This window comes from Aotus nancymaae, unplaced genomic scaffold (assembly GCF_030222135.1).
Source record: "Aotus nancymaae isolate 86718 unplaced genomic scaffold, 86718_ANA_hifiasm-v0.15.2.pri h1tg000010l, whole genome shotgun sequence".
Taxonomy (NCBI): domain Eukaryota; kingdom Metazoa; phylum Chordata; class Mammalia; order Primates; family Aotidae; genus Aotus; species Aotus nancymaae.
The window spans coordinates 50,708,109-50,735,178 of NW_026988421.1; the positions used below are offsets into that span (position 1 = coordinate 50,708,109).

The following is a 27,070-nucleotide window of genomic DNA, read 5'->3' on the forward strand; positions in this document are numbered from 1 at the left end:
GTAATTTGAATGAGGGGAGGACCTTGCCTATTTTGATTCATTAGCATGGAACCTAAGTTCTAATTATTTGTGGAATGAAAGTGTCAGCTTTTCTGGGTCTGTAAAATGAGCATTTTATTTTAGTTATCTTTATTTTTTAAAGCAGCATTTTAAATGCCTAATTTTATATTGAGAAAGAAATGTTCTTCAGTGATACCCTTCCCTCTAATCTCTCACTTCTTGTAAAGAGTTTATATTTTGATAATTATGAATTTAAAGTAGGAGAATTAGACTCTCAAATTTGGGCTCAGATGAATTCGTGTTTGGGGGAAGAGAAGACTTTTAGTGAAATGTCACTCTCTTAATTGGCTCTCATGGCCTTTGATAGCTTTGTCTGCTTGGGGTCAGTAAAAGTCCTTCAGGAAACATGGCAACCTGGGAATGAAATAAGGATGCTTCTCCCTAGGAAGTACTAATGACTGGGACTCAACACCATTGGCACCTGAGACCATGATCTAACCAAGAACTCATCAGAGTCTTTTACCAAGGCATTGATGGGCTTGGGAAATAGACACATCAGCATTGAGGTAAAATCAGGGTCAGATTTAGAATTTCTTGTACACAAACACTTGGAATAAAAAATGTCCAAAGATTTTTGGTCCCAGTGAATGTAATATGCCATTTCTGGCGCTCTGCCTGCTGTTTTCCCTCAAATCATAAACTTGATAAAGGTGCAGGTTTCTGGTTAAATTTTAGTGATAATAATTAATAATAGTTTAGGTCTAACTTAGGAAATTTTCCCCTTTTTATTCATCTGGAGGTTGAAGGGCCATATTGTGAAGGCTGTTTAGTGTTTTGATGGACTTGGAGTGAAGGGGCATGACAAGGTGTGATGTAATGAGTTTGCCTTGAGCAAAATAAGTCTCCTCAAGGAAGTTTCTGTAATAAATGTAGTTGTATCATGAAATTTCAACAGCTGAATTCTAACCCGTGAAGGAATTTCCTGTGGTAAAAGGGGTGATATCTACTTTGCTTGATAGGCCTTTGAAAGTATCTTTGATTCTAAAAATTTCTTTTCACAGAAGAGTTTCCTCAGTGCCACTAGATATTTTCAAATCTCTTGTTTCCTTCTCTGCTACTTTCATTGCCGTGTGACAGTGGGTATCATTGAGGGTGGCTCTTTTTAAACTATTTTTAGCCTTAGACAAAGACAGCCCAAGAGTTGGCTGAGTTAAGTGCCTCCCAAGACACTTGTCGTTAGGTTTGGGCAGTGACCTTTTATCTTGCCTGGGTGTCTCTTTTAGCTAGGGCCAGTCACACTTGTCAGTTTGCTTAGAAGTTTGTTCAACTTTACTTTTTATGTTTTTATTGAGCTTTAATATTAGTATATCTTCAAGTTAGTAAATGAAAAATCATTTGCAGAATAAACTACGGAGAATCTGTCTGTATAAATGTGTGATTCAAATGACCTATGTCAGTGTGTAAGGAAAATGGATGTGCTGCAGTCAATAGGCCAAGGCAGACATCCGGTGCAGCATGACTTGGCGAGTTTGGAGCGCAGGCGCACAACTCTGCTCATTATGTAACCACACCACGTGAGGCATGTTAGGTAGTCACTCACATGAACTCCTGCTTTGCTCAGAGCCACTATTGTCTGTAAAATGTATAATTACCCTGCCAACACTATATACGACTTGTGCCCCAGTCGGCTTGCTCGTGCCAAGAGAGAATAAAGCCATGTTGAAACTCCCTACCATTCTTTGAGTGTTCTTTCAGTTGCCTGCCGCTCATCCACTCACTCCTCCGTCCTTAGCTTGGACTGGAAACTGACACTTGGCATGACACTTGGCATAGCCGGCAGGATACTGAGAAACATGAGCCTTTGGTCTTCGCTGATTCCAGGTTGGCCATGTGACTGCAACATGGGTTGTGGTGCCCAGTGACAGCTGTACTGCTCAGTGGGTTCTGGTGGAAACCTGGGCGGTGGTAGATGGGTCCCCCACAAGCATGGAGAAGGTGCTGAAGCAGCCGGAAGTGCAGAGCAGTGAGAAGGAGCAAGCAGAATTGGATAGGCATTTTTGACTGCTCTATGAGAAGTACACACTCAGTCTCTGAGGGATGCAGCAGAGGTAAGGGCTCCCTAGGTGCAGTCTGGGTGCCTTCAGGCCTGGCTACACAGCTCAGAAAAATATTTAGGAGCTGCCATAAATGGAGACCTTCAGGTGCAGGTGGCGTGCCTGGAAGCCCAGCTATAGAGCTCAGCAAAGGAATTAGAGGCTGCTGTGAATGCATCATGGTCAGAGACACCCTGTGTCGGATACCCAGGAGGCTATTGATGGGACCGAGGGGTCTACACTGTAAAGAAGGGGAAGATGCTCCACCTGCAGGGGGCCCCCTATGGGAGAAAAGGAGAAAAGGGGGCCCCAGCAAGTGACATGCCCACAGATGTGGATTGATTTAATTTTGGCCAGGGTTGACCGAGAGAAAATTGATAAGCAACCCAATGAAGTACTCTTAACTTTGTGCAATTCCAGAAAATGCCCAAGGGGAGATGGACATTGCTGCACAGCCTGGTCCCACCCGGGCACTTCAGCTCAAAGACTAAATGTGCTACAGCCAGGTGGGGGTGTAAAGCCTTTTCTGTATGATGAAGGAACTCGCCAATGTGCCCGACTTGGGGGGACTGGAGACCACATGTGGAGTTGACAGTCCACTGTTCCCCCACCAACATACAGCGAGTGCTGGCACTGGTAGACACCATCACATACACATTTTAGGGGTGGATATTTTACATGGCTTGGCAGCCATGCTGTCTATCAATGGGCTTGTGGACCGCTTGACAAAACTGCGACAGTACCACTATGTAGTGGACTTGGCCAATGGATTCTTTTCCAGAGAGCCAGGAACAGTTTGCCTTCATGGGAGGGCAACAGTGGATCTTCACAGTGTTGCCACAGGGCTATATGTATATCCCCACCAACTGTCATGGTTTTGTTAATGATATTATGTTAACTTCTGATTCTCTTGTAGATTTAGAAGTGGCAACACTCCCCTTGCTTAGATTTAAGATGGTGTGGCTGAAACCACCTTCCTGGCAGCTAAGTGGGCTATTCAGCAGGCACAAGCCCTACGGGTAGTTGACCAGAGGCAACTGTTTGAGCTGGATGTTCCTGTGACCACAGATAGTTTTGGCTGGGGCCTATAGCAGCACATGGAGTGCTTGAGAATGCCAGTAGGCTTTTGGTTCCAAATAGCAAAGGAGCTGAGCTCCAGTATTCATTGATAGAGAAGCAGTTAGTAATTGCATTTGCTGCCCTTAAGGCTCATGAGAGCATAGCAGGATGGGCTACAGTCATGGTGTAGATGACTTATCTGATTGCAGGATTGGTGCATTCATGGATAATGACCCCCCCGCCCCTGGACCGGGATGGCACAGACATTCACTTCAGCAAAGTGTGACACCTACTTAGAGCAGCAGAGTACACTGAGTACAAGGCTCTTAGCAGCAGAGCTGCAGGAGGTCTGCTTAGATCCTGTAGTCCTAATGCAAGATAAGGCCATGGGGCCTGAGGCACTGCTGCATTCCTGATGGGGTATGATATACTAATGGGTCTAGCTGGAGTGCTGCTATTGCCTGGACTGCTGTCATAGTCCAGCCGAGTACTGACACCATATGGTTTGATAGCAGGTGTGGACAAAGTAGCCAGTGGGCTGAAAACAGAACAGTGTGAATGTTGTAACCAAGGTGGTGACACCTGTGGTAATCTGCTGTGATAGCTTGGCAGTTTATTGAGGCTTAACTTTGTGTTTAACTATCCAAAAGTTACAGAAGTGGCTAGTTCACCACCGGCCCATATAGGGCTAAGCCACGTGGCGAAACCTATGGGAGGAAGGATGACCTCCTCCGACCAGGTATGCGGACCAACGGTAACCTGTTGTTCCCTGCCCCAGTGCTCCTAAAGGAAGGGAAATAAAAACCTGGCTTAATATATAAAGCAACATTGGGGTAATGTCATCATGGGATGGTTGCCCACGATAACCTGGAGTTGTTGCTTCCTGTATTACTGCTGTGGACTCTGGGTCTAGGGTTCCACCCTATGGGCATGTCTCCCCACTAGAAAAACTCCCTCTGCCTAGGGGGTGGAATGTAAGACCTATGTGTTGGACCTGAGTGTCTGGGGCCTGTGTGCCCAGAGCCTACGTGTAAAGCCTGTGTGTCTGGGGCCTGGCCTATGTTCCCAGAGCCTATGTATGAGGTCTGTGTGTTGGGCCTGTGCATCCAAGGTCTGTGTCTCCCTCGGCCTAGGGGGTGGAATGTGAGGAAAACGGATGTGCTGTGGTCAAGAATAGGCCAAGGCAGACATCTAGTTCAGCATGAGTCTGGAGTTTGGAGCGCAGGTGCACAATTCCACTCATTATATAACCACATCACGTGAGGTGCATTAGGTGATCACCCATGTGAGCGCGTGCTTGGCCGAGAGCCACTATTGTCTGTAAGAGGTATAATTACCTGCACGGTATAAAAACTGTGCCCAGGTTTGCACCCATGGTTTGTTCCCAGGCTCACTTGCGCCGAGAGAGCATAAAGCCATGTCACGACTCCCTGTGATTCCTCAAGTGTTCTTTCAGCTGCTCTCCACTCATCCACCTGCTCGCCTTGGTCTTCAGCTTGGGCTGGAACCTGAGACTTGGCGTGGCACAGTGTCTGGGTGCAGTTCATGCTATTAATGGTGTGGAATTCATGCAAAAAGAAGTTAAAAAGATACTAGCGGCCGGGCGCGGTGGCTCAAGCCTGTAATCCCAACACTTTGGGAGGCCGAGGCGGGTGGATCACGAGGTCGAGAGATCGAGACCATCCTGGTCAACATGGTGAAACCCCGTCTCTACTAATACAAAAAAATTAGCTGGGCACGGTGGTGCGTGCCTGTAATCCCAGCTACTCAGGAGGCTGAGGCAGGAGAATTGCCTGAACCCAGGAGGCGGAGGTTGCGGTGAGCCGAGATCGCGCCATTGCACTCCAGCCTGGGTAACAAGAGCGAGACTCCGTCTCAAAAAAAAAAAAAAAAAAAAAAAAAAGATACTAGCATCAGAGGTTAGTTTGCTTTTGCTGCTATAACAAGTTACCACATTGTAGTGGCTTAAAACAACAGAAATCTTACTTTTTGGGTCTAAAGTCTGAAATGGGTTTCACTGGGCTGAAAGCAAGGTGTTAGCAGGGTTGTAGTTTCTACAGAGGCCATAGGGGAAGATCAATTTTGTTGACTTTTCCAGCTCTTAGAGGCCCTCTACAGTCCTTGGCTCATGGCCTGTTCCTCTGTCTTCAAATCTTTATCCTCTCTGATCTGTCCTTTGTTGTCATGTATCGTCTCTCCTTGTGCTTCCATTGTCATATCATTTTCTTGTACTCTGAGCCCCCTGACTCTTTCATTAAGGAAATAATTACATTGGGCCCATCTGGCTAATTCAAGATAATCTTCCTATCTTTTTACTTAATCACATCTACAAAGTCTCTTTTGCCACATAAGATTCCAGGGATTAGTACATGAACACCTTTGCCAGGAGTCATTATTCAGCCCTACCACACTTTAGAATACATTTTTAAAAATCCTTTTTAGCTCTTGTTTTTTTATGTGTTTTTTTTTTTTTCAGATTGTCCTTGGGATTTCCAGAAACATGTACTCTGCAATCTGTTGTTTGAATAAAAATGTGTTGGTAAAAAATACACATTTCTACAAAAATAGAGAAGGTATCTTATATTTAACTGTAAAATTTAAGTTGGTGAAAAAAGAATTTAAATACTTTTATTTCTTTGAGGGCAGAGAGAATTCTCAAGTTTTGAATCTTTCACTTAACAATGTCAAAGTTATGGTAGGTGCTTGTCAAAACATGCTAAGTGACAAATGTGATTCTTAAGTGATTGCTTTGCCATATTTCTTGGGTCTTTAGTCATTTTAACAAGTGCTCTGGACACACGCACACACACGCATGCACTTCTATGCACAAACATGGCCATGTTGAGATATTGCCTAGCAGGTGTTTGGTTTACTGTGGTCTTGCAGACTTTAATTTCCAGTAGTTCTTGCTTCAGTACCTTTCTTTGTCCTGACCGGACTTTTCCCATTAACCATTCCACCCTGCACCTGAATCAGAGTCCTGTTTGGCTTAGAAAGATGCAGTCAGAGTCTGTTGCAAGCAAGATGCTATTGACTCTCCATTGATGCTCTCCTTTTAGTCAAATTCCCCACCCCTCAAACAAATGAATCAAAAATGTTCATAGAATCACAAGACCTAGAACACAGACTGAGAAATGGGTTTGTCCTGTATTTATAGGCTACCATTTATCTATAAAAATGATGTTCAAATACAATGATCTTTTAATTAATGTTACATGCAATTTCATTGTTGGCTGTGACCTTCACTCTTACTGTTCTCATGTTTTTTTTTTCTCTCTTTATATATACAACTAAAGGAGTGAATTAAAAGTATATGATGCCAACTGAAATTCAAGTAGATTATATTGTCATTATAAAGCATAAAATGGAAACAGCTCCGAAGTAGGCCGTATACTTGAGCCACTTGCTGACAAGGCAGCCTCTTGTGCCTGGGATTGATCACAGATAGGAAGTGTTTGGAATCCTACAGTTGATTACTGTGATAGTTGTGTTTATTCATATAGTTCTTTAACTATGAAAGGACTAGATCACTTTCATCATCTAAGTGTGTAGGGGTTCATGAGTCTTTCAGACAAAGCAAAAGAGTGTCGAATAATCTAGATATGTGTAATTGATAGATTGGAGTGCTGTTCTTTACCAGTTTTGCATCCCAGTGAGGCACTGAGCTGTGGGAGAGCAAGGCTGGCATCTTGTTTGCTTTTGCATTCTCATATCTGATGTTTGAAAGTTTTTTGAATGCATATATTGAAAAAAGAAAGTATTTTAAATGTATACATTTTTATTTACAGCTGCTGCTGAAGGGAAAGGCAGAAGTGGGGAAGACTTTTTTCAAAAGGTAAGTTGCCTTTTACTCTTGCCATGGTGATAAATAAGAGGAAATATACTTATCTCAACAGCTATCCTAGAAGCCCCCGAACACTCCTCTTCATGTGGAGGAGAACAGGTTTCCATACAGGAGCTGGAAAAGAGGGGATGCTGTGTGGGACTTAACCATTCCAGGAAGGCGCCTTCCCAGGAAAATCTAATGAAATGTTTGCTTGAAGGCAAATAAAATGTAAGAGGGCTCAGACGTGGATCCATTCATGTGGCATTCATACTTCATTTGGTTGGCTTGTGACATAGGAGGGGTTTATTGTGCAGGGTGAGGTGTACTATCCTATCTGATGAATAGGATGGGGGGTCTTTTCTAAATGTTTTTAAATTAAAACTCATTTTAAAATGCTCTATTGGCCAAATAGAATGTGCTAGACTACCAGTTTTCCACCCTTGCTTTGTAGGCTCAGGCTGTTGCAGTTTAGGTACTATGCCCCCTGACTTGGCGTTATCTAACATTGGTTAATCTCCAACTTATACTCAATACCTGAGCATTTCAGAATGCCCTGGTATTAGCTGGGGCAGGCTTAGCAACAAGGGTAAGACAACAGAAGACAAAAAGCCTGGGTGCAGTGGCTCATGCCTATAATCCTATCACTTTCGGAGGCTGAGGCTAGCGGATTACTTGAGCCCAGGAATCCAAGAACATCCTGGGGCCGGGCATGGTGGTAGCGCATGTAATCCCAGCCCTTTGGGAGACCAAGGCAGGTGGATCACTTGAGGTCAGGAGTTTGAGACCAGCCTCACCAGAAACCTGTCTCTACTAAAAATACAAAAATTAGCCAGGCGTGGTGCCAGATGCCCGTAATCTCAGTTACTTGGGAGGCTGAGGCATGAAAATCCCTTGAACCTGGGAGGGACAGGTCGTAGTGAGCTGAGATCGCGCCACCGCACTCCAGCCTGGGCGACAGAGCAAGACTCTGTCTCAAAAAAAAAAAAAAAAAAAAAGACCAGCCTGGGCAACACGGAGAAATCCCACCTCTACTTGAAAAACAAACAACCCCAAATTAGCTGGGTGTAATGGCGTGCGCCTGTAGTTCCAGCTCCTCTGGAGGCTGAGGTGGGAGGATCAACTGAGCCCAGGAAGTTGAGACTGTGGTGAGCCATGATCGCACCACTGCACTGCAGCACGGGTGACAGAGTAAGACCCTGTCTCAAAGAAACAAATAAAATGTAAAGAAAACAAATAGCAGAAATCATAGATTTCCCATGGGTTGGCTATGGTGGTAAATATAGATGCTATCTGTGGAAGGATTCTTCTTCATTATTGTTCTTTAACTCACAGATAGATGTAAAAAGCACATGCTTCATCTTTGTGATTTCAGACATTTTAAAAGCTGTGTCGAAATATGGTGTATATGATCATAAAGGACTTTCATTCCCAGATCTGCTAATATTTCTCACTCTTTGCAAAGACATATATACATTCCAGCAGTTTAAATGGAAACACATGTTTGAATCCAGGAACATGTGTGCATCCCACAAACTATGAGTTAGAGTCACAGATTCTATTCTTGGTCACCGATTAATGAGGTCTCTGAATAACTAGATGGAAGTACATTTTATCCTCTCATTTTTTTCTTTAGTTCTACAGGAAGTGTCTTTCCCATAGACAAGTGTTCGTATAGGATTTGTATACTCATCCAGCAAAAAAACTTGTAATTTAGAAGACAGACAGCCCAAATTCCAGAAGAGTCATTTTTCACTGTTTTGACTAGGCAGAAGTAGACATTCTGGTTTATCTACAGTAGAATGAAGTAATGGAGAAATACTGAATTGTTCTTCAGGAACTTGCATGCTGTCACACATATTCTAGTTTTACATAATGACATTTGGGGAAACATTTAAGGACTAGTCCACATTACTGCTCACTAGCATCTTTGAAGAAATACTTTCCTCTCTCTAAAGTAATGTAAATATGAAGGATCTGGGCTTATTATTGGAATGTTTCTTAGTTTTTACTTTGAGGTATGACAAACAAAAATTGAAACCTCTCTTTAGCTCAATTTAAAGTTCAGCTCCTCAACTTTTCTAAGCCTGGAAGGATACCTACCTAGCTTCATAGTGCCTCTCCCTATATAGAGATTTGAGGAGTGTGGAACTTTCATATGTAACTTTATGTTTTTTTGTACCGTAAAAATATATGCAAAATCCTACTAATATGACTAAATTTTGTACTCTTATTAAAGTTTTTAAATTAGAAAATAATAAAATTAATTTAAAAATATCTTCCAAAATAAGAATTGGTATGTTTCCAGAAAGAGCTTACATTTCAGTTTAACAGACAGTAAGACTGTCAAACATATTATCTCAAATTTGAAGCTATAATAGTAGTTGTTAAGCTTATATACTTCTCCCGTTGAGTCAAAGTTATTTTTTTTTTCAGAGATCTACCCAGTTTTCTATACCCTGTTTTACAAAGTGGGTTTGAAATGATTTATTTCCCAAACACTTAAGGATAAAAGGTAAAAGGCTAAGATGTTATGGCAAAAAAACAACAACCCTAAAACCCTAACAATATAGTATCTCAAAGAGCACAGTCGTTTGTTGTACTCTCACATACTGTTCCAAGGAGAGTCTTCCCGCTGTGCTGGTAGCTGGGTCCCATTCTGTCAGTCAGTGAGCCAGGCTCCTTCTAAGACATAGCTGGGTTGTCCCTAAGGCATGGCCTTCATCTCCCTTGTTGGAGCTGGGTCACCACCATGTCCAGGTGTGAGCTGGTGAGGGAGATAGAGTGTTGAATAGACGGAGATGCCATGGTTGTAAGGCCCAGGCCTGAATGTGGCATCTGTCTGTCACTTCCTCTCACACTGTATGGGAGAAGACTTAGTTATGTAATCTTACCAATAGCAACAATAGAGGGGAAGGAGGGGCTGGGACATTTGATAAAAAAAAGTTGATTTTGCAGGCAGTATTCATCAAAAATGAGATTGTTAGGGGAAAAAACGTCTGTGGTCAAAGTGTAATGTCTTTGTGTGGTGTACTTTGAAACTTTTTGTATCTGTTTGTTAGGGCTGACATACAAACTGGGTGACTTAACTGTGATAAATTATTATCTCACAGTTCTGGAGGCTAGAAACCCAAGATCAAGGTGTCATCAGGGTTGGTTCCTTCTGAGGGCTGTGAGGGAGAATCTTTTCCATGCCTTTCTTTAGCTTCTGATGGTTTGCTGGTGATCTTTGGTGTTCCATGGCTTGCAGAAGCATCACCGGGATCTCTGCCTTCCTCTTCATACGGCATTCTCCCTCTGTGCTTGTCTCTGTGTCCAAATTTTTCCTTTCTATAAAGACACCAATTATGTTGGATTAGCAGCCCACCTACTCTGGTGTGGCTTCATCTTAACTTACTATTATACATCTGCAGTGACCCTATTTCCAAACGTCACATTCTGAGGTCCCAGGCATTAGTACTTCAACATACGACTTTTTGGAGGACAGTTCAACCTATAATACCTTTTAATGGGGAAAATGATTCTGTAGAAAAATTTACTAAGACTGTAGATGTTATTTGTCACATTTTGATACTCTGATCTTTAGATTTTTAACTACCTAGTCATTTATACTAAATCTATTTTTTAAAATCATAAGTCATTTTTAAATTGTCTACAATGAGTATATATTTGTCATGCACAAAGAGGAAAAAGGAATCTGTAATCTTGCCTTTTTTTTTTGAGACATAGTCTTGCTCTGTTGCCCAGCCTGGAGTGCAGTGGCACCATCTCGGCTTACTGTAACCCCTGCCTCCAAGGTTCAAGTGATTCTCCTGCCTCCACCTCCTGAGTAGCTGGGATTACAGGCATGCGCCACCACGCCCAGCTAATTTTTGTATTTTTAGTAGATTTACCATGTTGACTAGTCTGGTCTTGAACTCCTGACCTCAAGTAATCTACCCACCTCGGCCTCCCAAAGTGCTGAGATTACAGGCATAAGCTACTGTGCCTGACTTGTAATCTTGCCTTTGAAAGATAATTATTTGTACACCCTTGGTCTTTTTTCTATGTATATTAAAAATGTATATAAAGTCATTTTTATATTCTCTGGTTATGGGACTACAGATTAAAGTAGGTATTTGCATTGGATCCATTCCAGATGTTTTTCTGTGTTAAAACTGTGCAAAGTTCTCCCGTAATTGTACTTTTTATTCTTTGGCTCTGACTACACTTAAAAAAGGCGGGAATGGATATAACTTTATCAGTATTCTCCGTTCACTCCTAATGGCAACTCTATCTAATGGAAACACATGGAAACAATCTTCCAGGTTTTTTACAGTTCTTTGGGCAGTTGTTCATGGCTTACTCACTGTCTGTTCTATTTCCTTTTAATCAGTTCTTTTTTTCTTTCTCTTGTGAAATGACTATGGTCAGATCTTGGAGGGGAAAATGGGTTACAGTATTTTAGGTGGAGATAGGGTCAGTGATTGTATTACATATGTGACTCATCAAAGCAAACTGCTTTAGGACTCTCTAATCCCAATGGTTGAAGAAGACAAAATCCAGTCAGCATTATAATTGATGAAAGCCAAGTTTTTCGTTGCATTGGGTCATATACAGTATTTTTCTCCAGAGTACACATCATATATTTTAATGTAGGACTATTTTCTACTCTTTGAATATATTGGCTATTTATTTGGAAAATGACCTTATAAACCATAGCTTGTCACAAGGGCTAACAGACTAAAAAAATGAGATATTGTTTGGTGGCTTATGTGATATATTTTTAAAACCTTTCAAACTCATTGTTTTTAGACAAATATTACTTTTGGTGTTTTGACACTAAAAAATCGCAAGTTTTGTCTCCTGGGGAACATTCCTGAGGTAAATATTTGGTTCTTTCTGTACCTAAAAATGGGTGCATTAGATGGTCTTAGATGGGGACTACTTGAGTCCTCTTATTGAGGGGCAGCAGAGGTGATAAAGTTACTTCTGCTTTCTCCAGTGGCCATTATTTTTATATTTCTAGTGGGTTATTTCCTCTAGTAATGGATATGTTTTTGTTTAATTATTTAAAAGATTAACTCTGGCCCATGAATGTGCTTTTGCTAATACCGAGTCTTTATGCTTAAACACAAATCAAATTTGATTTAAATAAGATCTGGATATTTTAAAGCTTTAATTTTAGTATTTATTTCAATAGGTAATACACATACATGACTCACAATTCAGATTTATAAAAGGATATGCAGTGAAGAGTATCTGATGTTTTGGTGCAGCATTACATTGTTGGTCCCAAGCTTGAGTAAAGATGATTACCAGTGTATTGTTGCTAAAGAAAACTTAGGGCTTAAAGCTAACGTTCACTGAGTTCTTATTACTGATCGCAATACTATTGCCCTGAGAATGTTCCAGTGAGAAAATCCGTGATTATGTTTTCTTTACTGTCTAGATAGGGTTAACTGGCTGCTTTTAAGACTTAGAAAAGAATAACTTTCCATCCCATAAAGGTTGTTTAGTCATTGTCTAGAAAGTTATTAAAGATGAGAATGGATCCTATTTTTAAACCTTATGATTTACTCCTCATCTTCTATTAAGAATCTAGTAAGTCAGGGTTAGTAAGAAGAGATTAAGAAAAAGATCAAGTGATCATTTATTCCTCTAGTCTTTTAAGTTCTGTTCTTGTGTTCATTTGAACACAGGAAGACGGGGTTTTGAATCTGTATTCTCTTAGCATGTTGTAGAGTCATCTGCTTAGAGTCGCATTGTAATGGTGTATTCTTTTCTTTTATTTCATCAGTCATTTCACACAACCTCTTTATGAAAACCACAGTTCCTGTATTATTCCTCTTTCTAAAACCATGGAGCAAGGAACGTCATTGAGATTGTTTAAAAATGTATGTTTAATGATAGTGAATGTAATTTTATTACTACTGCAATTTGTTTAATCTTAAATCAACATCTGAGGAAAGTTTAGTCATTATTGATTACAGTGATTTCTTGAAACCAAACTCAATGCATTGGATCATGTGGAAAATGAAATTGAATTCATGAAAATAGGTCTTTTAAGAAGGATCACAAGACTGGACTCTAGATTACAGATTTGTAGTGCAAGTAACCATTGAAAGGGCTAGTTAAGAGATTTATTGGCATTAGTTTAAAAAGGTTTGTATGTTATTTTGTAAAGTGCCCTCCCTTTATGTATTAAATGCCCATATTAATTCCTATACTTGCCGGCATTTCCTTTAATTGAAAGACCTTGAGATGAAAACTTCCTTATTTATGATTGATATTAAGATTTCAGAACTATTTTGATGTTATACAGTTAAAAATTACCCTAACTGATAATATGCAAATATAAACATTTTTGTGTGGGTCAGAAACAACTTTTGAAGAGGGTGGCATTAGCTATTTGTGAGGAAGGAGTAAATTGATTAGGTCCAATTTTAGGAGCCTTGCCTTTGTGTTGTGTGTCTATTTAATTTTCTTTTCATTATCTTGCGATTCAACTTGTTTTTATATCTTAGCAGGGGCATAGGACAAATTTAGTCTTAATATATTACGTAGAACATTATCAGAGAAATGTCTGAACATCCATATATAAAGATATACATTGTCACAATATTGTAATAAATAAAATAAAATTAAAAATAACCTAAGTACTCAGCCATGTAATGTTTGAAATATGGTATATCAGACATTGGATTACTATGTAAGCATTAAAAATCATAATTTTTTGTAAATTTGTAATGACTTGTGAAATTGGTTACTGTATAAGTATAAAAATTAGGACAAAAGGCATATAACTTGACTCAAATTTTGTACTATATAAGTGCAAAAATTAGGACAAAAAGCAATAGCTCGACTCAAATTTTGTTATATACGTTTATGCCTAAAAAAATGACTGAGCAGAAATTATGCTAAAATGTTAACTGTGACTGTCTCAGTGGTGAGATTATGGTTGGTTTTTCTTTCTGTACTTTCCTATAATGGATGTCCATTACATTTATAATCAGAATTAAAAACAAGTACCATGTTATAAAGGAAAACATAACAATAACTAAGATAGGTTGAAGTTGTTAATGGATTAAAAAATTATTGCTATTTAAGAGCATGTAGTATTTTTTGCTGAAAAACATTTAAGAAGTCAGACTTCTCATCATACTGAGGTTACTTCTGTGTCTTTTTATATAACAGTAATAAAGACAGAACAAGTCTCAGATCATCAAGGTAGATCATTTCTAGGTAGTGCTAATTTTTAGAAAAATGTTCCCCCTTTCTTTCATCCATTTGTCCTTGTTTTGACATTCAGAGGTATAAAAATTTTTTAAGATGTTTTTTATATCTCTGTGCCTTCTTTTCTTCAGACTAAAGATACTTAGTTTCTTATTTATCATATGACTTAGTTTTCAGACCCCTTACCATTCTATTCACTTTCTGTAGCAAGATCAGTGTCCCATTTTAAATGTGGCAATATCTGGGTATAGTGTTTTGGACAGAGCCTGACCAGTGCAATTATAGTGAGGCCATAATATTTAGAATATTAATGTGATCCAGAAGTACCTAAATATTATATAATCTTTAGGCACTGAGTTGACATTCCTTGTCATTCTTCACCCAACTGAAGAGAAAAGCTTGGCTCTAATGTCATTGCTAGATACATAACATAAAATGAGGGTATTTCTAGACTGTTGACTGGCTGGCAAAGGCCTCCATAGATGTAACTCATATGCTGTGTCTCTCACTCTGAGTTCTTGACCAGACACGTAGCTTGGTGACCTTGTAGCAGATGTGGTGGCTAGACTGTGAAAGTGTGGAAAGCCTCACTCTGAGAGATTTCACCTGGTTTGGACATTGAATTGATATGAGAACTTCTATAGGCTTTTTTCTCTACTCTGGATTCCTTGGGTTACCTGGGGGAAAGGACTCAGCCACAGGGTGACAGGCTATTAGTTGATGGGCTGGGTATAGTGCCTTTTAGTCTGGCTAAAGTAACGTTTTGTAAAGAACTTTAAGCTTTACTGATTTAAAATGACTTCACAGAAGAATCAATACAGTTTAAAGCTGGATGTGGTGTTGTCTTTTTCTTCTAGTGAAGGATATTGTGGTCTAAATGGTCTTAGATTGATTTTTTCTTTTAAAGTTTATACAGGTTGTTGATGGCAGCCAGGACTTAGGAAGTGATATTCTGACTTTATGCTTGACTACTGTTAATACAAGATACATGTTTTTATTTAAATCAGCAATTATCATGCCATCATTAATGGACTGCGCTTCTATAATGAGAGAAGTTCTGCCTAAAACTGCAAGTTTTGCTAAGTAGGGCTCTAAATTAGGGTCATTGTGGCATATTAGAGGGACAATCAAAAGGCTGGAGATAAATTAATACACTAAAAAAAGTATGGACTTTATAGTAGTTTGTATTTTGTTTAAATAGATTCAGAATCACATTAAGGTTTATTATTTTGAAGTTGTATCTTTGGTACTTTATAAATTTCATCTGGGAGATTTACAATAATAATTTGTTGTCATCTCATGAATCGGTTCTTCATTTGAGTTTAGGACTCTTTCTGGTTCCTGAACAATGATCTTTGGCTTGATGTATTTGGTGTTTTTGCATTTTATCTGGACAAAGTATATTGCTTTAAAATTTGTCATGTGGCCAATTCAATTCTTTCAACTTGCTTTTGTTCCTAAATAGTACTTTTTAAAATTTCTGGGCTTTGTCGTTTATGTGATTATAGCTCCTACCTTTCCGCATGAAAAAGGAGAGGAGAAGGCCTTGTTTTGCACTTGGCTCTGCTTCCCTGCTTTTCCAGCCAGAGCTGCTTGGGCTGGGATGTGGGCACCACATGCAGCAATAAACCTTCTCTATGCAGTGGACATGACCTGTGTGGCATGCTCTATGAACTCAGCTGAGCCAGACTCCTTTGTATTGAGTTAGGAAGCTAAGATCTGGAGTGGGAATGAGAACAGAATGGGGAGGGTCATGAGGTAGCATGGAGTGAGGGAGAGGCCCGGAGTGGTGCAGTTCACCATGGGAAAGCTGGGGTTAGGAGGAGGAGAAGCTGTGAGTAAGCGGTGAAGACCCATCCACAGAGGGAAGCATGAAACAGAAGACGAGGGGGAAGCAGATGTGTCAGAGTGAGTGATGCTCTTACTTGGAGCTGGCATAGTTTGGGGTGAATCTCAGGTTCTCTTTCTGTTGTTTTGGTTTGTGTTGTTTAAAGAGATGGGGTCTTGCTTTGTTGCCCAGGCTGGAGTGAGTGGCCTGATTGTAGCTCACTGCAGCCTAGAACCCTGTGCTCCAGCCATCCTCCCACCTTAGCCTCCTGAGTAGCTGGGACTATAGGCATGTGCCACCACACCTAGCTTTCAAGTTCTGATCTATAGGTGTCCTTAGCATCTTCTCCCCTTCTGATGTAGTTTGGAAACTCTACAAGGTCTAAATCGTGAATTCGACTGTGGTGCATAAAAGGCATTCAGTTAACTGGGATAATTGCATAATACTCCTTTCTTCAAAGGGTTTATGCACTCACATGTTAACAAAATTTGGTGTGTGTAGAGTAGTTTAGCTCCTGAATGAGTGCCCCAAATTAAGTTATATCTTTAAAGGAGCAGTGTTCTTTATATAAAATGTAATTCTGTCATATCTGTCATTTACAATATGTATACAGCAGCAATACTACAGTAAAACATTAGACCATACTATACACTGGTATACCATACCAGTGTAGTAAAACATAATATACAGAGAGTAACATATCTCTTTGTATATTACATATATACTAGGCAAGAATAATATTCTTATTCAAGGTATGTTTCTTTCTGCTAGTTAGTTGCCAGTGTTACTCAAGAAATAACAGGGTCATTGATGTTAATATGTTAGGTGAAAAAAGTGAGTTCTATCCTTTTATGTTATTGAGCTTTTATCCTGCATATCAGAATTTCCTTCTCCTGTTTGCCATTGGCATTAATATTGTTTTCATCACTCTTACACTTTGTGGGAAGTTTTTAGCCAGCCAACATGCAGAAAGGCTATCATGGCATATAAATATTTTCTGTTTTTCTTATTGATAGTTACGGAGAATGCTTTGTTACTCTATGCCTCTCTAAGTAACATGATTCTTGAATTAATGTATTAAATATCCTAATGTTCTCTCTCATTTTGTATGTTTAACAGTTGTGGCTTCTTTCATACTGGCTCTTTGGTGTTTTATTTTTATTTTTTTAAATTCATTGGATGTAAATTTCTTCCTAAAAGGAGTTGGCATTTTAAGTGGTGGAAAAATACATTTCATTATCTTTCTTCATTTTTTTTTTGTGAAATCAAAATCATCAAGAAATGTGTACATATGGCTTTTTTTCCTTAGCATTTGCTACTTTTGTTACCTTTGTCACCCTGGATTATCATCTAGTTATTCAAATTTTCTGCTTCTTAATGGGTGAAGTACTGATAAGTAGGAGGAGGGAATTTAGCCGGAGTTCTGACAATAAACAAAATATAGAGGCCTCTGTGTTTCCTGCTTGGTTTTCTTTCTTGAGCTCATCACTAATATTATGAAAGAAGAAAACAAAACAGAAGAATAACCAGCTTCAATTTCCATGTGCATGTTTATTCTGGAGTTACCAGGAAACCTTAATCTCCAGTGAATAAGAACACTTTAAACTCAATTAGTTTGGAGTTGTTTTCTCAAATAGAACTTCTTCCTGTTATGTTTTCCTATTGGCATTTGTAAAACAGTGGTTCATGTGTAAATCAGTAGGAGGTGCTGTTTGGGAAGCTTCCTGATGTATTTATTCCTAGGTTGGTAGGCTGGAGAGCATAAGCTTTTCTTGGCTTCAGTCAGTATGTTGAGAGGGGAAGGTATTGCCAAAGTCTAGGAAGTAGTAGTTTTCAGTATGTAATTGGAACATGGGTATGTGTGTCTTCTCACTTGAATATCACTCGTTGTCCTTTTCGTATGTTAATATGATGGGCTACCTCATAATATGGGAGTCCAAAAGTTGTCTTGCTTTCTTCTGAATTCCATGGGAATACTAAAGAAGACGTAATTTTAACTTTCAGAGAGCTTTTATTCTAAAGGGAAAAGATGCTTATACAATGGTGTTAGGGTGCATGATTGTGTACAGGCTTCACAGAGCTGCTGAGGATGCCATTCATGAGACATTATTGCCCACCCTCTGAGCCAGACACTGTACCATGTACAGTACTACAGAGGGGGAAAGGTGGTTCCATGGTTCCTGTCCTCAAGAGGGGCATACTCCAGAGGAGAAGTGGCACAGAAGGCCATCCAGTGTGGCAAGAGCTTTACAATGGAGGATATGGAGGGAGTGATTTTTTTCTCTTCTATTCTGAGGAATCAAGGAAGGTAGATTTCCTTAACGTGTTTGAGGTGAGTTTTGAGGACTAGGTAAAAGGAATATAGCTAGTATGTTGGATGAAGTGAGGAAAGGCTTTGTGGCACAGTTTCAGAGCCGAGGGCAGAGTTTAGGTTAAGATGCCTTCCAGACCTGTAACTTCATGACCCGAATGTCCTAATGGAGACAAAATGGAAAGGCATCTCCAGCAGAAAGAACCAACTGATTGCCTTTGCAAAGGCAGAATAAGGGACAGAGGAGATTGTTTTTTTCTAATATAGCCTAGAAAACAGATTAGTTAAAAGTTTTATATAGATAGATAGATAGATATCACTTCATCTGAGCTAGTTATTTACAAATTATTTAAGTGAAAGGTTTAGAGGATAGGTGGAAGGATTTGAAATCTAAAAGTTAGTAGATCATATTGTTTCTATTCATTGTTGATATAATTTGGCTGTATTCCCACCTAAATCTTGCCTTGGATTGTAATAATCCCCATGTGTCAAGGGTGGGGCCAGGAGGAGATAATTGAATCATTGGGGACATTTCTCCCATGCTGTTCTTGTGGTAGTGAATAAGTCTCAGAAGATCTGATGGTTTTATAAATGGAAATTCCTCTGCACAAACTCTCTTGCCTGCTTCCATGTAAAATGTGACTTTGCTCGCCATTTGCTTTCTGCCATGATTGTGAGACCTCCCCAGCCAGGTGGAACTGTGAGTCATTAAACCTCTTTCCTTGATAAATTACCCAGTCTCTTATATATCTTTATTAGCAGCATGAGAGCAAACTAATACAACCGTGTACTCAAAGATGATGAGAATTGAAAATGATAGCCAGGATGACCAAACATTTTGTAGTATAGTTGCTTTGTAACATCTGACTTCATTAGTACCAGGTTTAGGGACAAATTATTACTTCTTTCTATTCCCTTCCTAAATAATAAATGCATTCCCAGAGAGATTAACTTTTAACTATGCCTTGAAACATGAGTTTTCAGCTATTGTGATGCCTTCATTACATTCTGAATGATAAAATTGTCAAGTTCAGAATGACAGCTGTAAAATAAATGGCATCATTTAATTAAGTTCTGAACCTTCTATGATATGTATTTTTAAAAAAATGTATTTTCCAGTTGAAAGTTTAGGCTTCGTGGTTTATTTTGGCTGTGTTTTATGGAAATCAAATGAAAACTTCTGAGAAAAAGAGACAAATGATTCAAATTTGGCAAGTAATAGAAAATTGGGTTTCATTTGTATAAAAAATTCCCTGAAATCATTCACTATCAGTTTAGCACACACTGGTATTAGCATTTAACCATAAGTATACTGATGAACAAGTACAGAGGAGAAAGAACTCCAAGGATATTTGAGATCCAGTATCATATGCAGAATAAATGTAATAACCTTTAAGGGCAGATTTTCTAGGTGAATTATTAACTGGATTTCATGTTCCTGTTCCCATTTCTCCAGTTCTACCATCAGTCATTTTAGTGATAGTAAACTCTTAATCTGGAGCACCAATCTTAACCCCAGGGGCGGGTTTGTCCAAGGAACTTTTTAAAACTATTGATGTTTTAACTAGAAATTCTGATTTAATTGTTCTGAAAGTAAGGCCTGAGCATTAGTATTTTTTGCAAAAGCTCCTCAGGTGACATTACTCTGTAGCCAAGGTTGGGAACTACTGATCTGTGGAGTACAAGTAAGTACAAAGAGAAGTTGTAAATTCTTGTCAGTGTCTAATGCTGATGAAAGGAAAGGAATCACATTTTACTCTTGAACAACACAGGGGCCAGGGTTGCCAACCCCTGCCCCACAATGTGGTCAAAAATTTGCATATAATTTTTGACTCTTCAAAAGCTGAACTACTGATAGCCTACTGTTGACCAGAAGCCTTACTAATAACATAGTCAAATAACATGCATTTTGTATGTTATGTCTATTATATAATGTATTCTTACAATAATATAGAGAAAGGAAAATTATAAGGAAGATAAAATATTTATTAAGTGGAAGTGGATCATCATAAAGGTTTTCATCCTCATCATCTTCATGTTAAGCAGGTTGAGAAGGTGGAAAAAGAGGATGTCTCAGGAGTGGGAGAGGCAGAAAAAAAAAAATCTGTGGCAGATCTGTCGTAGTTTAAATCCCTGTTGTTCAAGGGTCAACTGTATATGTATTTTGTGTATGAGTATCAATTATTGATGGATTTAACTTTCTGTTCAGTTTCATTTTCTTAGAGGGTAAACTGTGAAATACTAATTCTGCACTGTCCTTAATAAATATCATATGAAAAAAGTTCTGTGGTAAGATAATTTTGAGAAATACAGCCAATTACAGTTAAAAACTAATTCTTTCCTATAAAACTGATTGCAGACTTTAATGTGCTGATTATTTGCATTTTATGCATTTGTTACAGAAATATATATTATATGGCCCTTCCCAAAATTGTCTGATGAAATGATTTCTTCTTCTTGCTAGAAACTCCAGTCTACAAAATTAAACCATCAGTGAATCATTTGGAAATCTTTTTTTTTCATTCATTGAGATCTGTGTTAGGAATGGATGTGATGTAGCTATGCAACAGAGGCTGTCTTGAAAACTTCCTCAGTGAGCCTTATCAGAAGGGTTAGAGTATAAATTATTCTAAGGTGTACAATGCTTTCCTAAAAGACAACTGTTACCTTTTTATGTCTATGCTCAGATTTTCTTTGACAACTCACCATTGCCTTCTAGGTAAAATTAAATATCCAGCTTTGATGTCAATTGTTCATTATAGTCTGGTCCCTTCCTACTGATATAACTTTGTTTCCCATTGCCCCTTCACTCAAGCCCTTCTCATGTCAACCACTGGTATCCCCATGCCCTCATCATTCTTGACTCTAACAGTTACAGATAAAAATATCTCCCCAATTAGCCTTTTTCTCCTCTTTGTCTCTGGTCCTCTCCAGTAGTTGTATAGTTAAAAGTCCATCATTTGGGATTCTGAACTAGCCCAGCCTATGCTGGCAGTACCCACATCTTTATATCTGTGTCACTTTGGATTTTCTTCAAAAGTTAATTTTCTTGCTTTGTTCTCTTCTTATGAGTTGATACACTAATAGTCCAACTAGTTTTGGAATCTTGAATTGAGAGACTCAAGTGTTTTGGGACCTAACATATTGTTCTGTGTGTATGGTGGGGTGAAGTAACTCTGTAGAATTGTGATATTGTGGGACTGTATGGGACCTTAGAGATTTCCTAGTTCAGCAAGCATACAAATGAAGAGAAGACATAGCAAACTTAAGTGATTTATCTGAGTCATATGACTAGCCATTTGTTGAATCTAGGGAGAAAGCCCAATTCAACACTATTTTTACACTGACAATTGATAACTTTTAAAAATCTGTGTGCTCTTTCAAGAGAAATTAAATTTCATATTTCTCTTTCTTAATGGGAAAACACAGTAAATTAAATATTGTTACTTAGATCAAAGCAGTAAGAGGTAGTGCTGTCTTGTCCCATCCTCCTGCCTTCTCGCCTCTTTCTCAACACACAAAAAGATCCTACAGATGTTCTTAAGGAGCTGTTGTCTGAGATAGGGCCTGTGAAATGGGTTTTTAAAATTTGGGTGTTCCAGAGTTGATGATGATATGCATTCTTCCATACACATCATTGTCTCCTCCACTTCCCTTTGTTCCCTCCCTCAGTTCATGCTAAGCTGTCATTTTGAATCAATAAGTGAAACAGGAGATGTTAAGACTATAAAGAATACTGAACTAGAGCCATGAGTTCTGGCTTTGAGTCGCAGCACAGACACCAGCTGTGAAATCTTGGGTAAGTCACTTGACAGCGGAACTTCAGTTCTTCTACTTAGAAAATGGATAGAATTTTAACATCATAGAACTGATGTTAAAATTGGTTGAAATATGCACTCAGAAGTGCTTTATAGACAGTAAAGCATTGAACAAATGTGAGAGATGCTTTGATTCTTTAGATTCAAGCAACTGTAGACATGGAAGGAGCCTCATCCTACATCAGCCACACAGCCTCCCCACTGAAGTTGCTTGAAAAAAACCACACAGAGTTCTATAATATTTTTGGCAATTTGTCGCAGTTTAAAGCTATGATCATAACTTTTATTTGGGGATATTACTTTATTGGTTCTTATATGGGAAAAAATTCCACTTGTTGGTTTCTTTTTATTCAAATATGTTTATGTATTTTGCATTTTAGAATAAAAAACATTTCCTTCTCTAGTGAAGATTTTTTTTCTTTCTTTTTTGAGATGGTGGTAAGTTCTCATGTAATAGGATAGTTGGTTGCTATTAGAAATATTGTTTTTCCTTTGTTGTGAAATGGAAAATTGTCAGAAACTGATAGGCTATGGTTGGATGAGATTTGCTATCAATAAAGAATTATCAGGGCAAACTGAACTTTCATTTCAGATGCAGAAATACTTGTTTTGCTTGGCAGAATGGGATAAAAAGAAAATCCAAGAAACTTCTCGTTTCAGGAGCTGCCAGTTCTCTCTGTGGCTCAGGAACGTTTCGTGTCTCAGCCACAAGAATTTGCCGCAGGTTCTGATGTTCATTGTCTTCCCTCCTCACGCACGCTTTGCTTTCAGCTTGTGGCTTTGCAAACCTTTGCTATGAGGGGATGAAAGTCCTTCCATGGCTACCCATTAACTTTCCCGTCTACTGGTATGAATAGTGGGAGCCTTTCATCTTTATTGTTATGAAAGCTTTTATTGAATATTGAATGCAGGGCACTGTATTAGAGCTCTGTAAGGACACGATAACGGTAGATTCTATCAGTAATTGGCAGTGAGTAGAGGTAGTTTGTTGGGGATCAGTAGAGGTACTGATGGCATTACTTACAAATTGGTATAGGCATGGTGGACCAGAGAGGATGCAGTAACTAAGTACTGTGGTAGCCAGGGGAATCACTTAAACAGGACCACTAAGGTACAGAAGGCCTGGAATTTTGGAGAGGTATGCGAACAGGAAGATAAAGGGACTGATATCGGGAAATTAGAGGGAGGAATCTTGGATGTAGCATGTAGTAGGATGAAGTGGACTTGAAGGTTTCTAAACGAAAAGGACAGATATAGTAACATCTAGCAGGAGGGCTGTTTTGGAGAAAAAAATGAAGGTAATCTTAACTAACATAGTGACTTTTAAGTCTGGGTGGTAAGGTTTAGAGTAACAGAGCCGGGCTGGAAATAGTGACTTATTAGGAATTAACTTGCATTCCAGAAATTGGGAGTTCATGTAGAATTGTCTGTAAGCCAGGAGTTGTCTTATTCGTCTCTCTAACGTTGTAGAAAATAACATCTGTACTTTATGATAAGTAATTATGGAGTAGAAAAAAAAGGCCATTTGAAAAAATGGCTTAAAAATGTCAAATAGGAAATGTGGGGGTAAGTGTATTCTTTTCAGAATGTGATTCTCAATTGGAATAACTCAAGCTGCAGTTAAACGAAGAAAGCTTCATTTATTTGACTCTTGCCTTCTTTGCTCTCTTCCTGTCTCAGGCTCCTTCCCCCAAATGCTATCCCCTCTTTTTGGTTTCAGTGCTTCCGAGATGTAGACACTGGTCTACACATGGGTCACCCAGAGTTCACAGACTTGAAAGTCCTCTTATTCCCAAGAGCTGCGTGTGTCTCATCAGCCTTCTCTGGGTTTTGTGGCAGTGAGTAATGAGAAAGGATGCCCAGAGGCTACTGGTACCGATAGAGGATAGAATCACCGCTTGTGTGAAAACAGCACCAATGAGGAGAAAGCAGGCAGAGATAGTCCCAGCACTGGGTATCCCTTCAAGGCCTCTGGTTCTGTTATTTCTCAAAGGAGGGGTAGAACTATAAAATATATGGTCTGTAAAGCTTTGAAATTCTATTTTATTTCTTTCCTTTAATTTCTTTTTCTTTCGTTCCTTTTTTTCTTTCTTTTCTTTTCCTTCCTTCCTTTCTTTCTCTGTCTCCCTCCTTCCCTCCCTCCCTCTCTGTGTTTCTTGCTTGCTTGCTTGTTTTCTTGTTTGCTTTCATATTTTTCTTGCAGTTGACAAATAAAAATTGTGTATATTTATGGTGTACAGCATGTTTCGTTGTATATATGCACATTGTGGAATACCTGAATCAAGCTAATTAACGTATGCATTACCTCATATACTTTTTTTGTGGAAAGAACACTCAACATCTACTTAGCGATTTTCAAGTATATAATACATTGTTGTTAACCATAGTCACCATGTTGTGTAATAGATCTCTGAAGTATTTCTCCTAACTCAAATAATTTTTTTAGTGTGCAGAAGATCCATATCTATACCTTAAGTGTTCTCAATAAATCAGAATAATGTTCAGAAAGCAGCTCATAAAGCATATTTGTTTTCAGTGTAAGATTTATGTAGCACTTTTACATTCACCAAAGCTTTTATTTTCCTAAACTCCCCAGTGAAGTAGGGAAATAGGAAGATCATTCGTAGTGAGCCTGCCATTTCTAATTTTTTCTTTTTTTTTTTTTTTGGACACACAGTTTGCTCCATTGCCCAGGCTAGAGTGCAGTGGTGTGATCTCACTGCAGCCTTCACTTCCCAGGCTCAAGCAATTCTCCTGCCCTAGCCTCCTAAATAGCTGGGGTTACAGGTGCCTGCCACCACACCCAGCTAACCCAGCTAATTTTTTTTTTTCATTCATGATTTTGCCATGTTGGCCAGCCTGATTTTGAACTCCTGACCTCAGGTGATCTACCCGCCTTGGCCTCCCAAAGTGCTGGGATTATAGGCGTGAGCCACCATGCCTGGGTGAATTTTTATTTTTATTTTTATAAAGACAGGGTCTCATTCTTCGTCTCCCAGGCTGGGGTACATCTTAGCTCAGTGAAGCCTCAACCTCCCAGGCTCAAGTGATCCTTCTGCCTCAGCCTCCTGAGTAGCTGGACTACAGGTATGCGCCACCATGCCTGGCTAATTTTTGTATTTTTTGTAGAGACAGGGTTTTGCCATGTTGCCCAGACTGGCTGCCATTGAAATTAATCCAGAGTAATCTTCTCAAATGCAGTGTGGTAATGAGAAACAGCATCCAGTGCAACAAGGAATTCATGATTTTCCCTGAACCTCATGACTAAGATCTTGTTAACCAAATATTGCACAGAAATGGTAATTTTTCAGTAAGTATAAGATAACATTACTTTTTATTTATTTATTTATTTTTTCTGGTGGGAGCACTGATCAGTAAGTTAAGCAATATAAGGGTCTTAGAAAAGATTGGATTGGAAAAATAATTGAATTCATACTGTAGTTTTGTTCTGGGTTTACATTACATGTTCTGCCTGTGTTTAATGACAACATTCCTTGAACATTTTATTTACTATTTGGATATAAAAAGGTGTTGGTTGTATAGGAAGAAACCAAAATTATGGTAGAGTGTTCGTACAAAAATGTTTACCTGTAAATAGGTAGAGCTCTCATTAATTGTAACAACTAATCTTTATCCATATTGAAGAAAGCTGCATTGTGGATTTTTTTTTACATGCAAAATCTTAAGATGTTGTAAGTCAAGTTAGGTTTTAAAGAAATTACGAACTGCCCTTCTCCCCTTTGTTTGTGACCTCTTAAATCCCTGAGACCAAAAATATTTACATATTCAGCTTATAGACATTTGTTAAACCCTAAGATGATTATTGCAGCTATAGGATACTCAATTAACAATGCATTTACTCACTAAAAATTTTTCTGAGCCCACTAGTGTATGCCAGGTTCTTAGTTGGAATACAGCCTTTGGAAATAGTGTGGTGAGCAGTTACGACATGGGTTCTGCCATTATGGAGCAAACAGACATTTCACTCAAGAATGCAGACGAAGTGTAGGGAAATGAGTAGGTAGAATAATTATTGATTATAATATATCTATGAAAGAAACAACTTGGAAGGGACCTATTATGTGGGTGAACACATCAAGTGAAAAGCTCTTCAATTTTTAAACAAAACATTGTTGAGGGACAGCTAAATTTTAATCACTTGCTTTGTATACTTAAGAAAAAGCTTTCTTAAGTATCTGTTTCAACTTTCAAAAGCAGTTCTTTGGTATTCCACTTAGAACAACACATTTAAAAATTCTTGTCCATTAAGGATATAATTGTATTTTCTTTCAATTGTCCTTACTGGAATTCTTCTACAATTCTTCCAAAACAATAATAAATTCCTTAGAGCTGAGTCTCAGCAGGAAAAATGAAGCATCTCATTTGATGTATTATTCCATTACCTATGATGTCAAGGCAGTTGGTAAATAATTTCTTTTTATAGAGCAACCACAGGGGGTGGGGGGGAAAAGAAGATTTACCCTACTCTAAACAGCGAGATCTCCAGGAAATGATTTTGGGAAGCTCTGTCATGTGATGGCTGTTACTCATTATCTGCTCTGTGTTGGACAGGCTCAGGGTTTTGTTTGCCTTTTAAATCAGGGCAACACTTGCACTGTGGTTTTGCTGTCGTGCCCTTGCTTCATGTCGGAATTTTTCTAGGACTTGTTGCAGATTCAGAGGCAGATGTTTGTCTTCCTGGGGTTAGGAGATGATTTGGCGCCATCTAGGTTGATTTTTCTCTTTCTTTTTTTTTTTTTGCTTTTTTCTGGTTTTTTTTTTTTTATTGCTTTCCTGGAACAAACACTGTTACTGAATACATTTCAAGCAATGAAAATGGCTCAGTAGAATTGGTATGGAGGTACCTTCATACCCTGGACTATTCAAGTATTGACTTGTCTTAGAGAGATTAATGATTTGTAA

The 27,070-nt window shown here is 38.8% G+C and overlaps 1 protein-coding gene across 2 annotated transcripts in view; it reads left to right on the forward strand.

Annotated features, from left to right (window-relative positions):
• BICC1 (BicC family RNA binding protein 1) overlaps positions 1 to 27,070 on the forward strand; it is a 312,911-nt gene that overhangs the window by 89,092 nt on the left and 196,749 nt on the right. The window contains exons 1-2 of one of the 2 annotated variants that reach the window (XM_064374146.1): positions 5,631 to 5,725; positions 6,941 to 6,987. In XM_064374146.1, the coding sequence (XP_064230216.1) occupies positions 5,653 to 5,725; positions 6,941 to 6,987 (120 nt within the window). In that variant the 5' untranslated portion in view covers positions 5,631 to 5,652. Of the gene's footprint in view, positions 1 to 5,630; positions 5,726 to 6,940; positions 6,988 to 27,070 lie in introns of those variants that run through there. The other variant, XM_012445757.2, reaches the window with a different exon arrangement.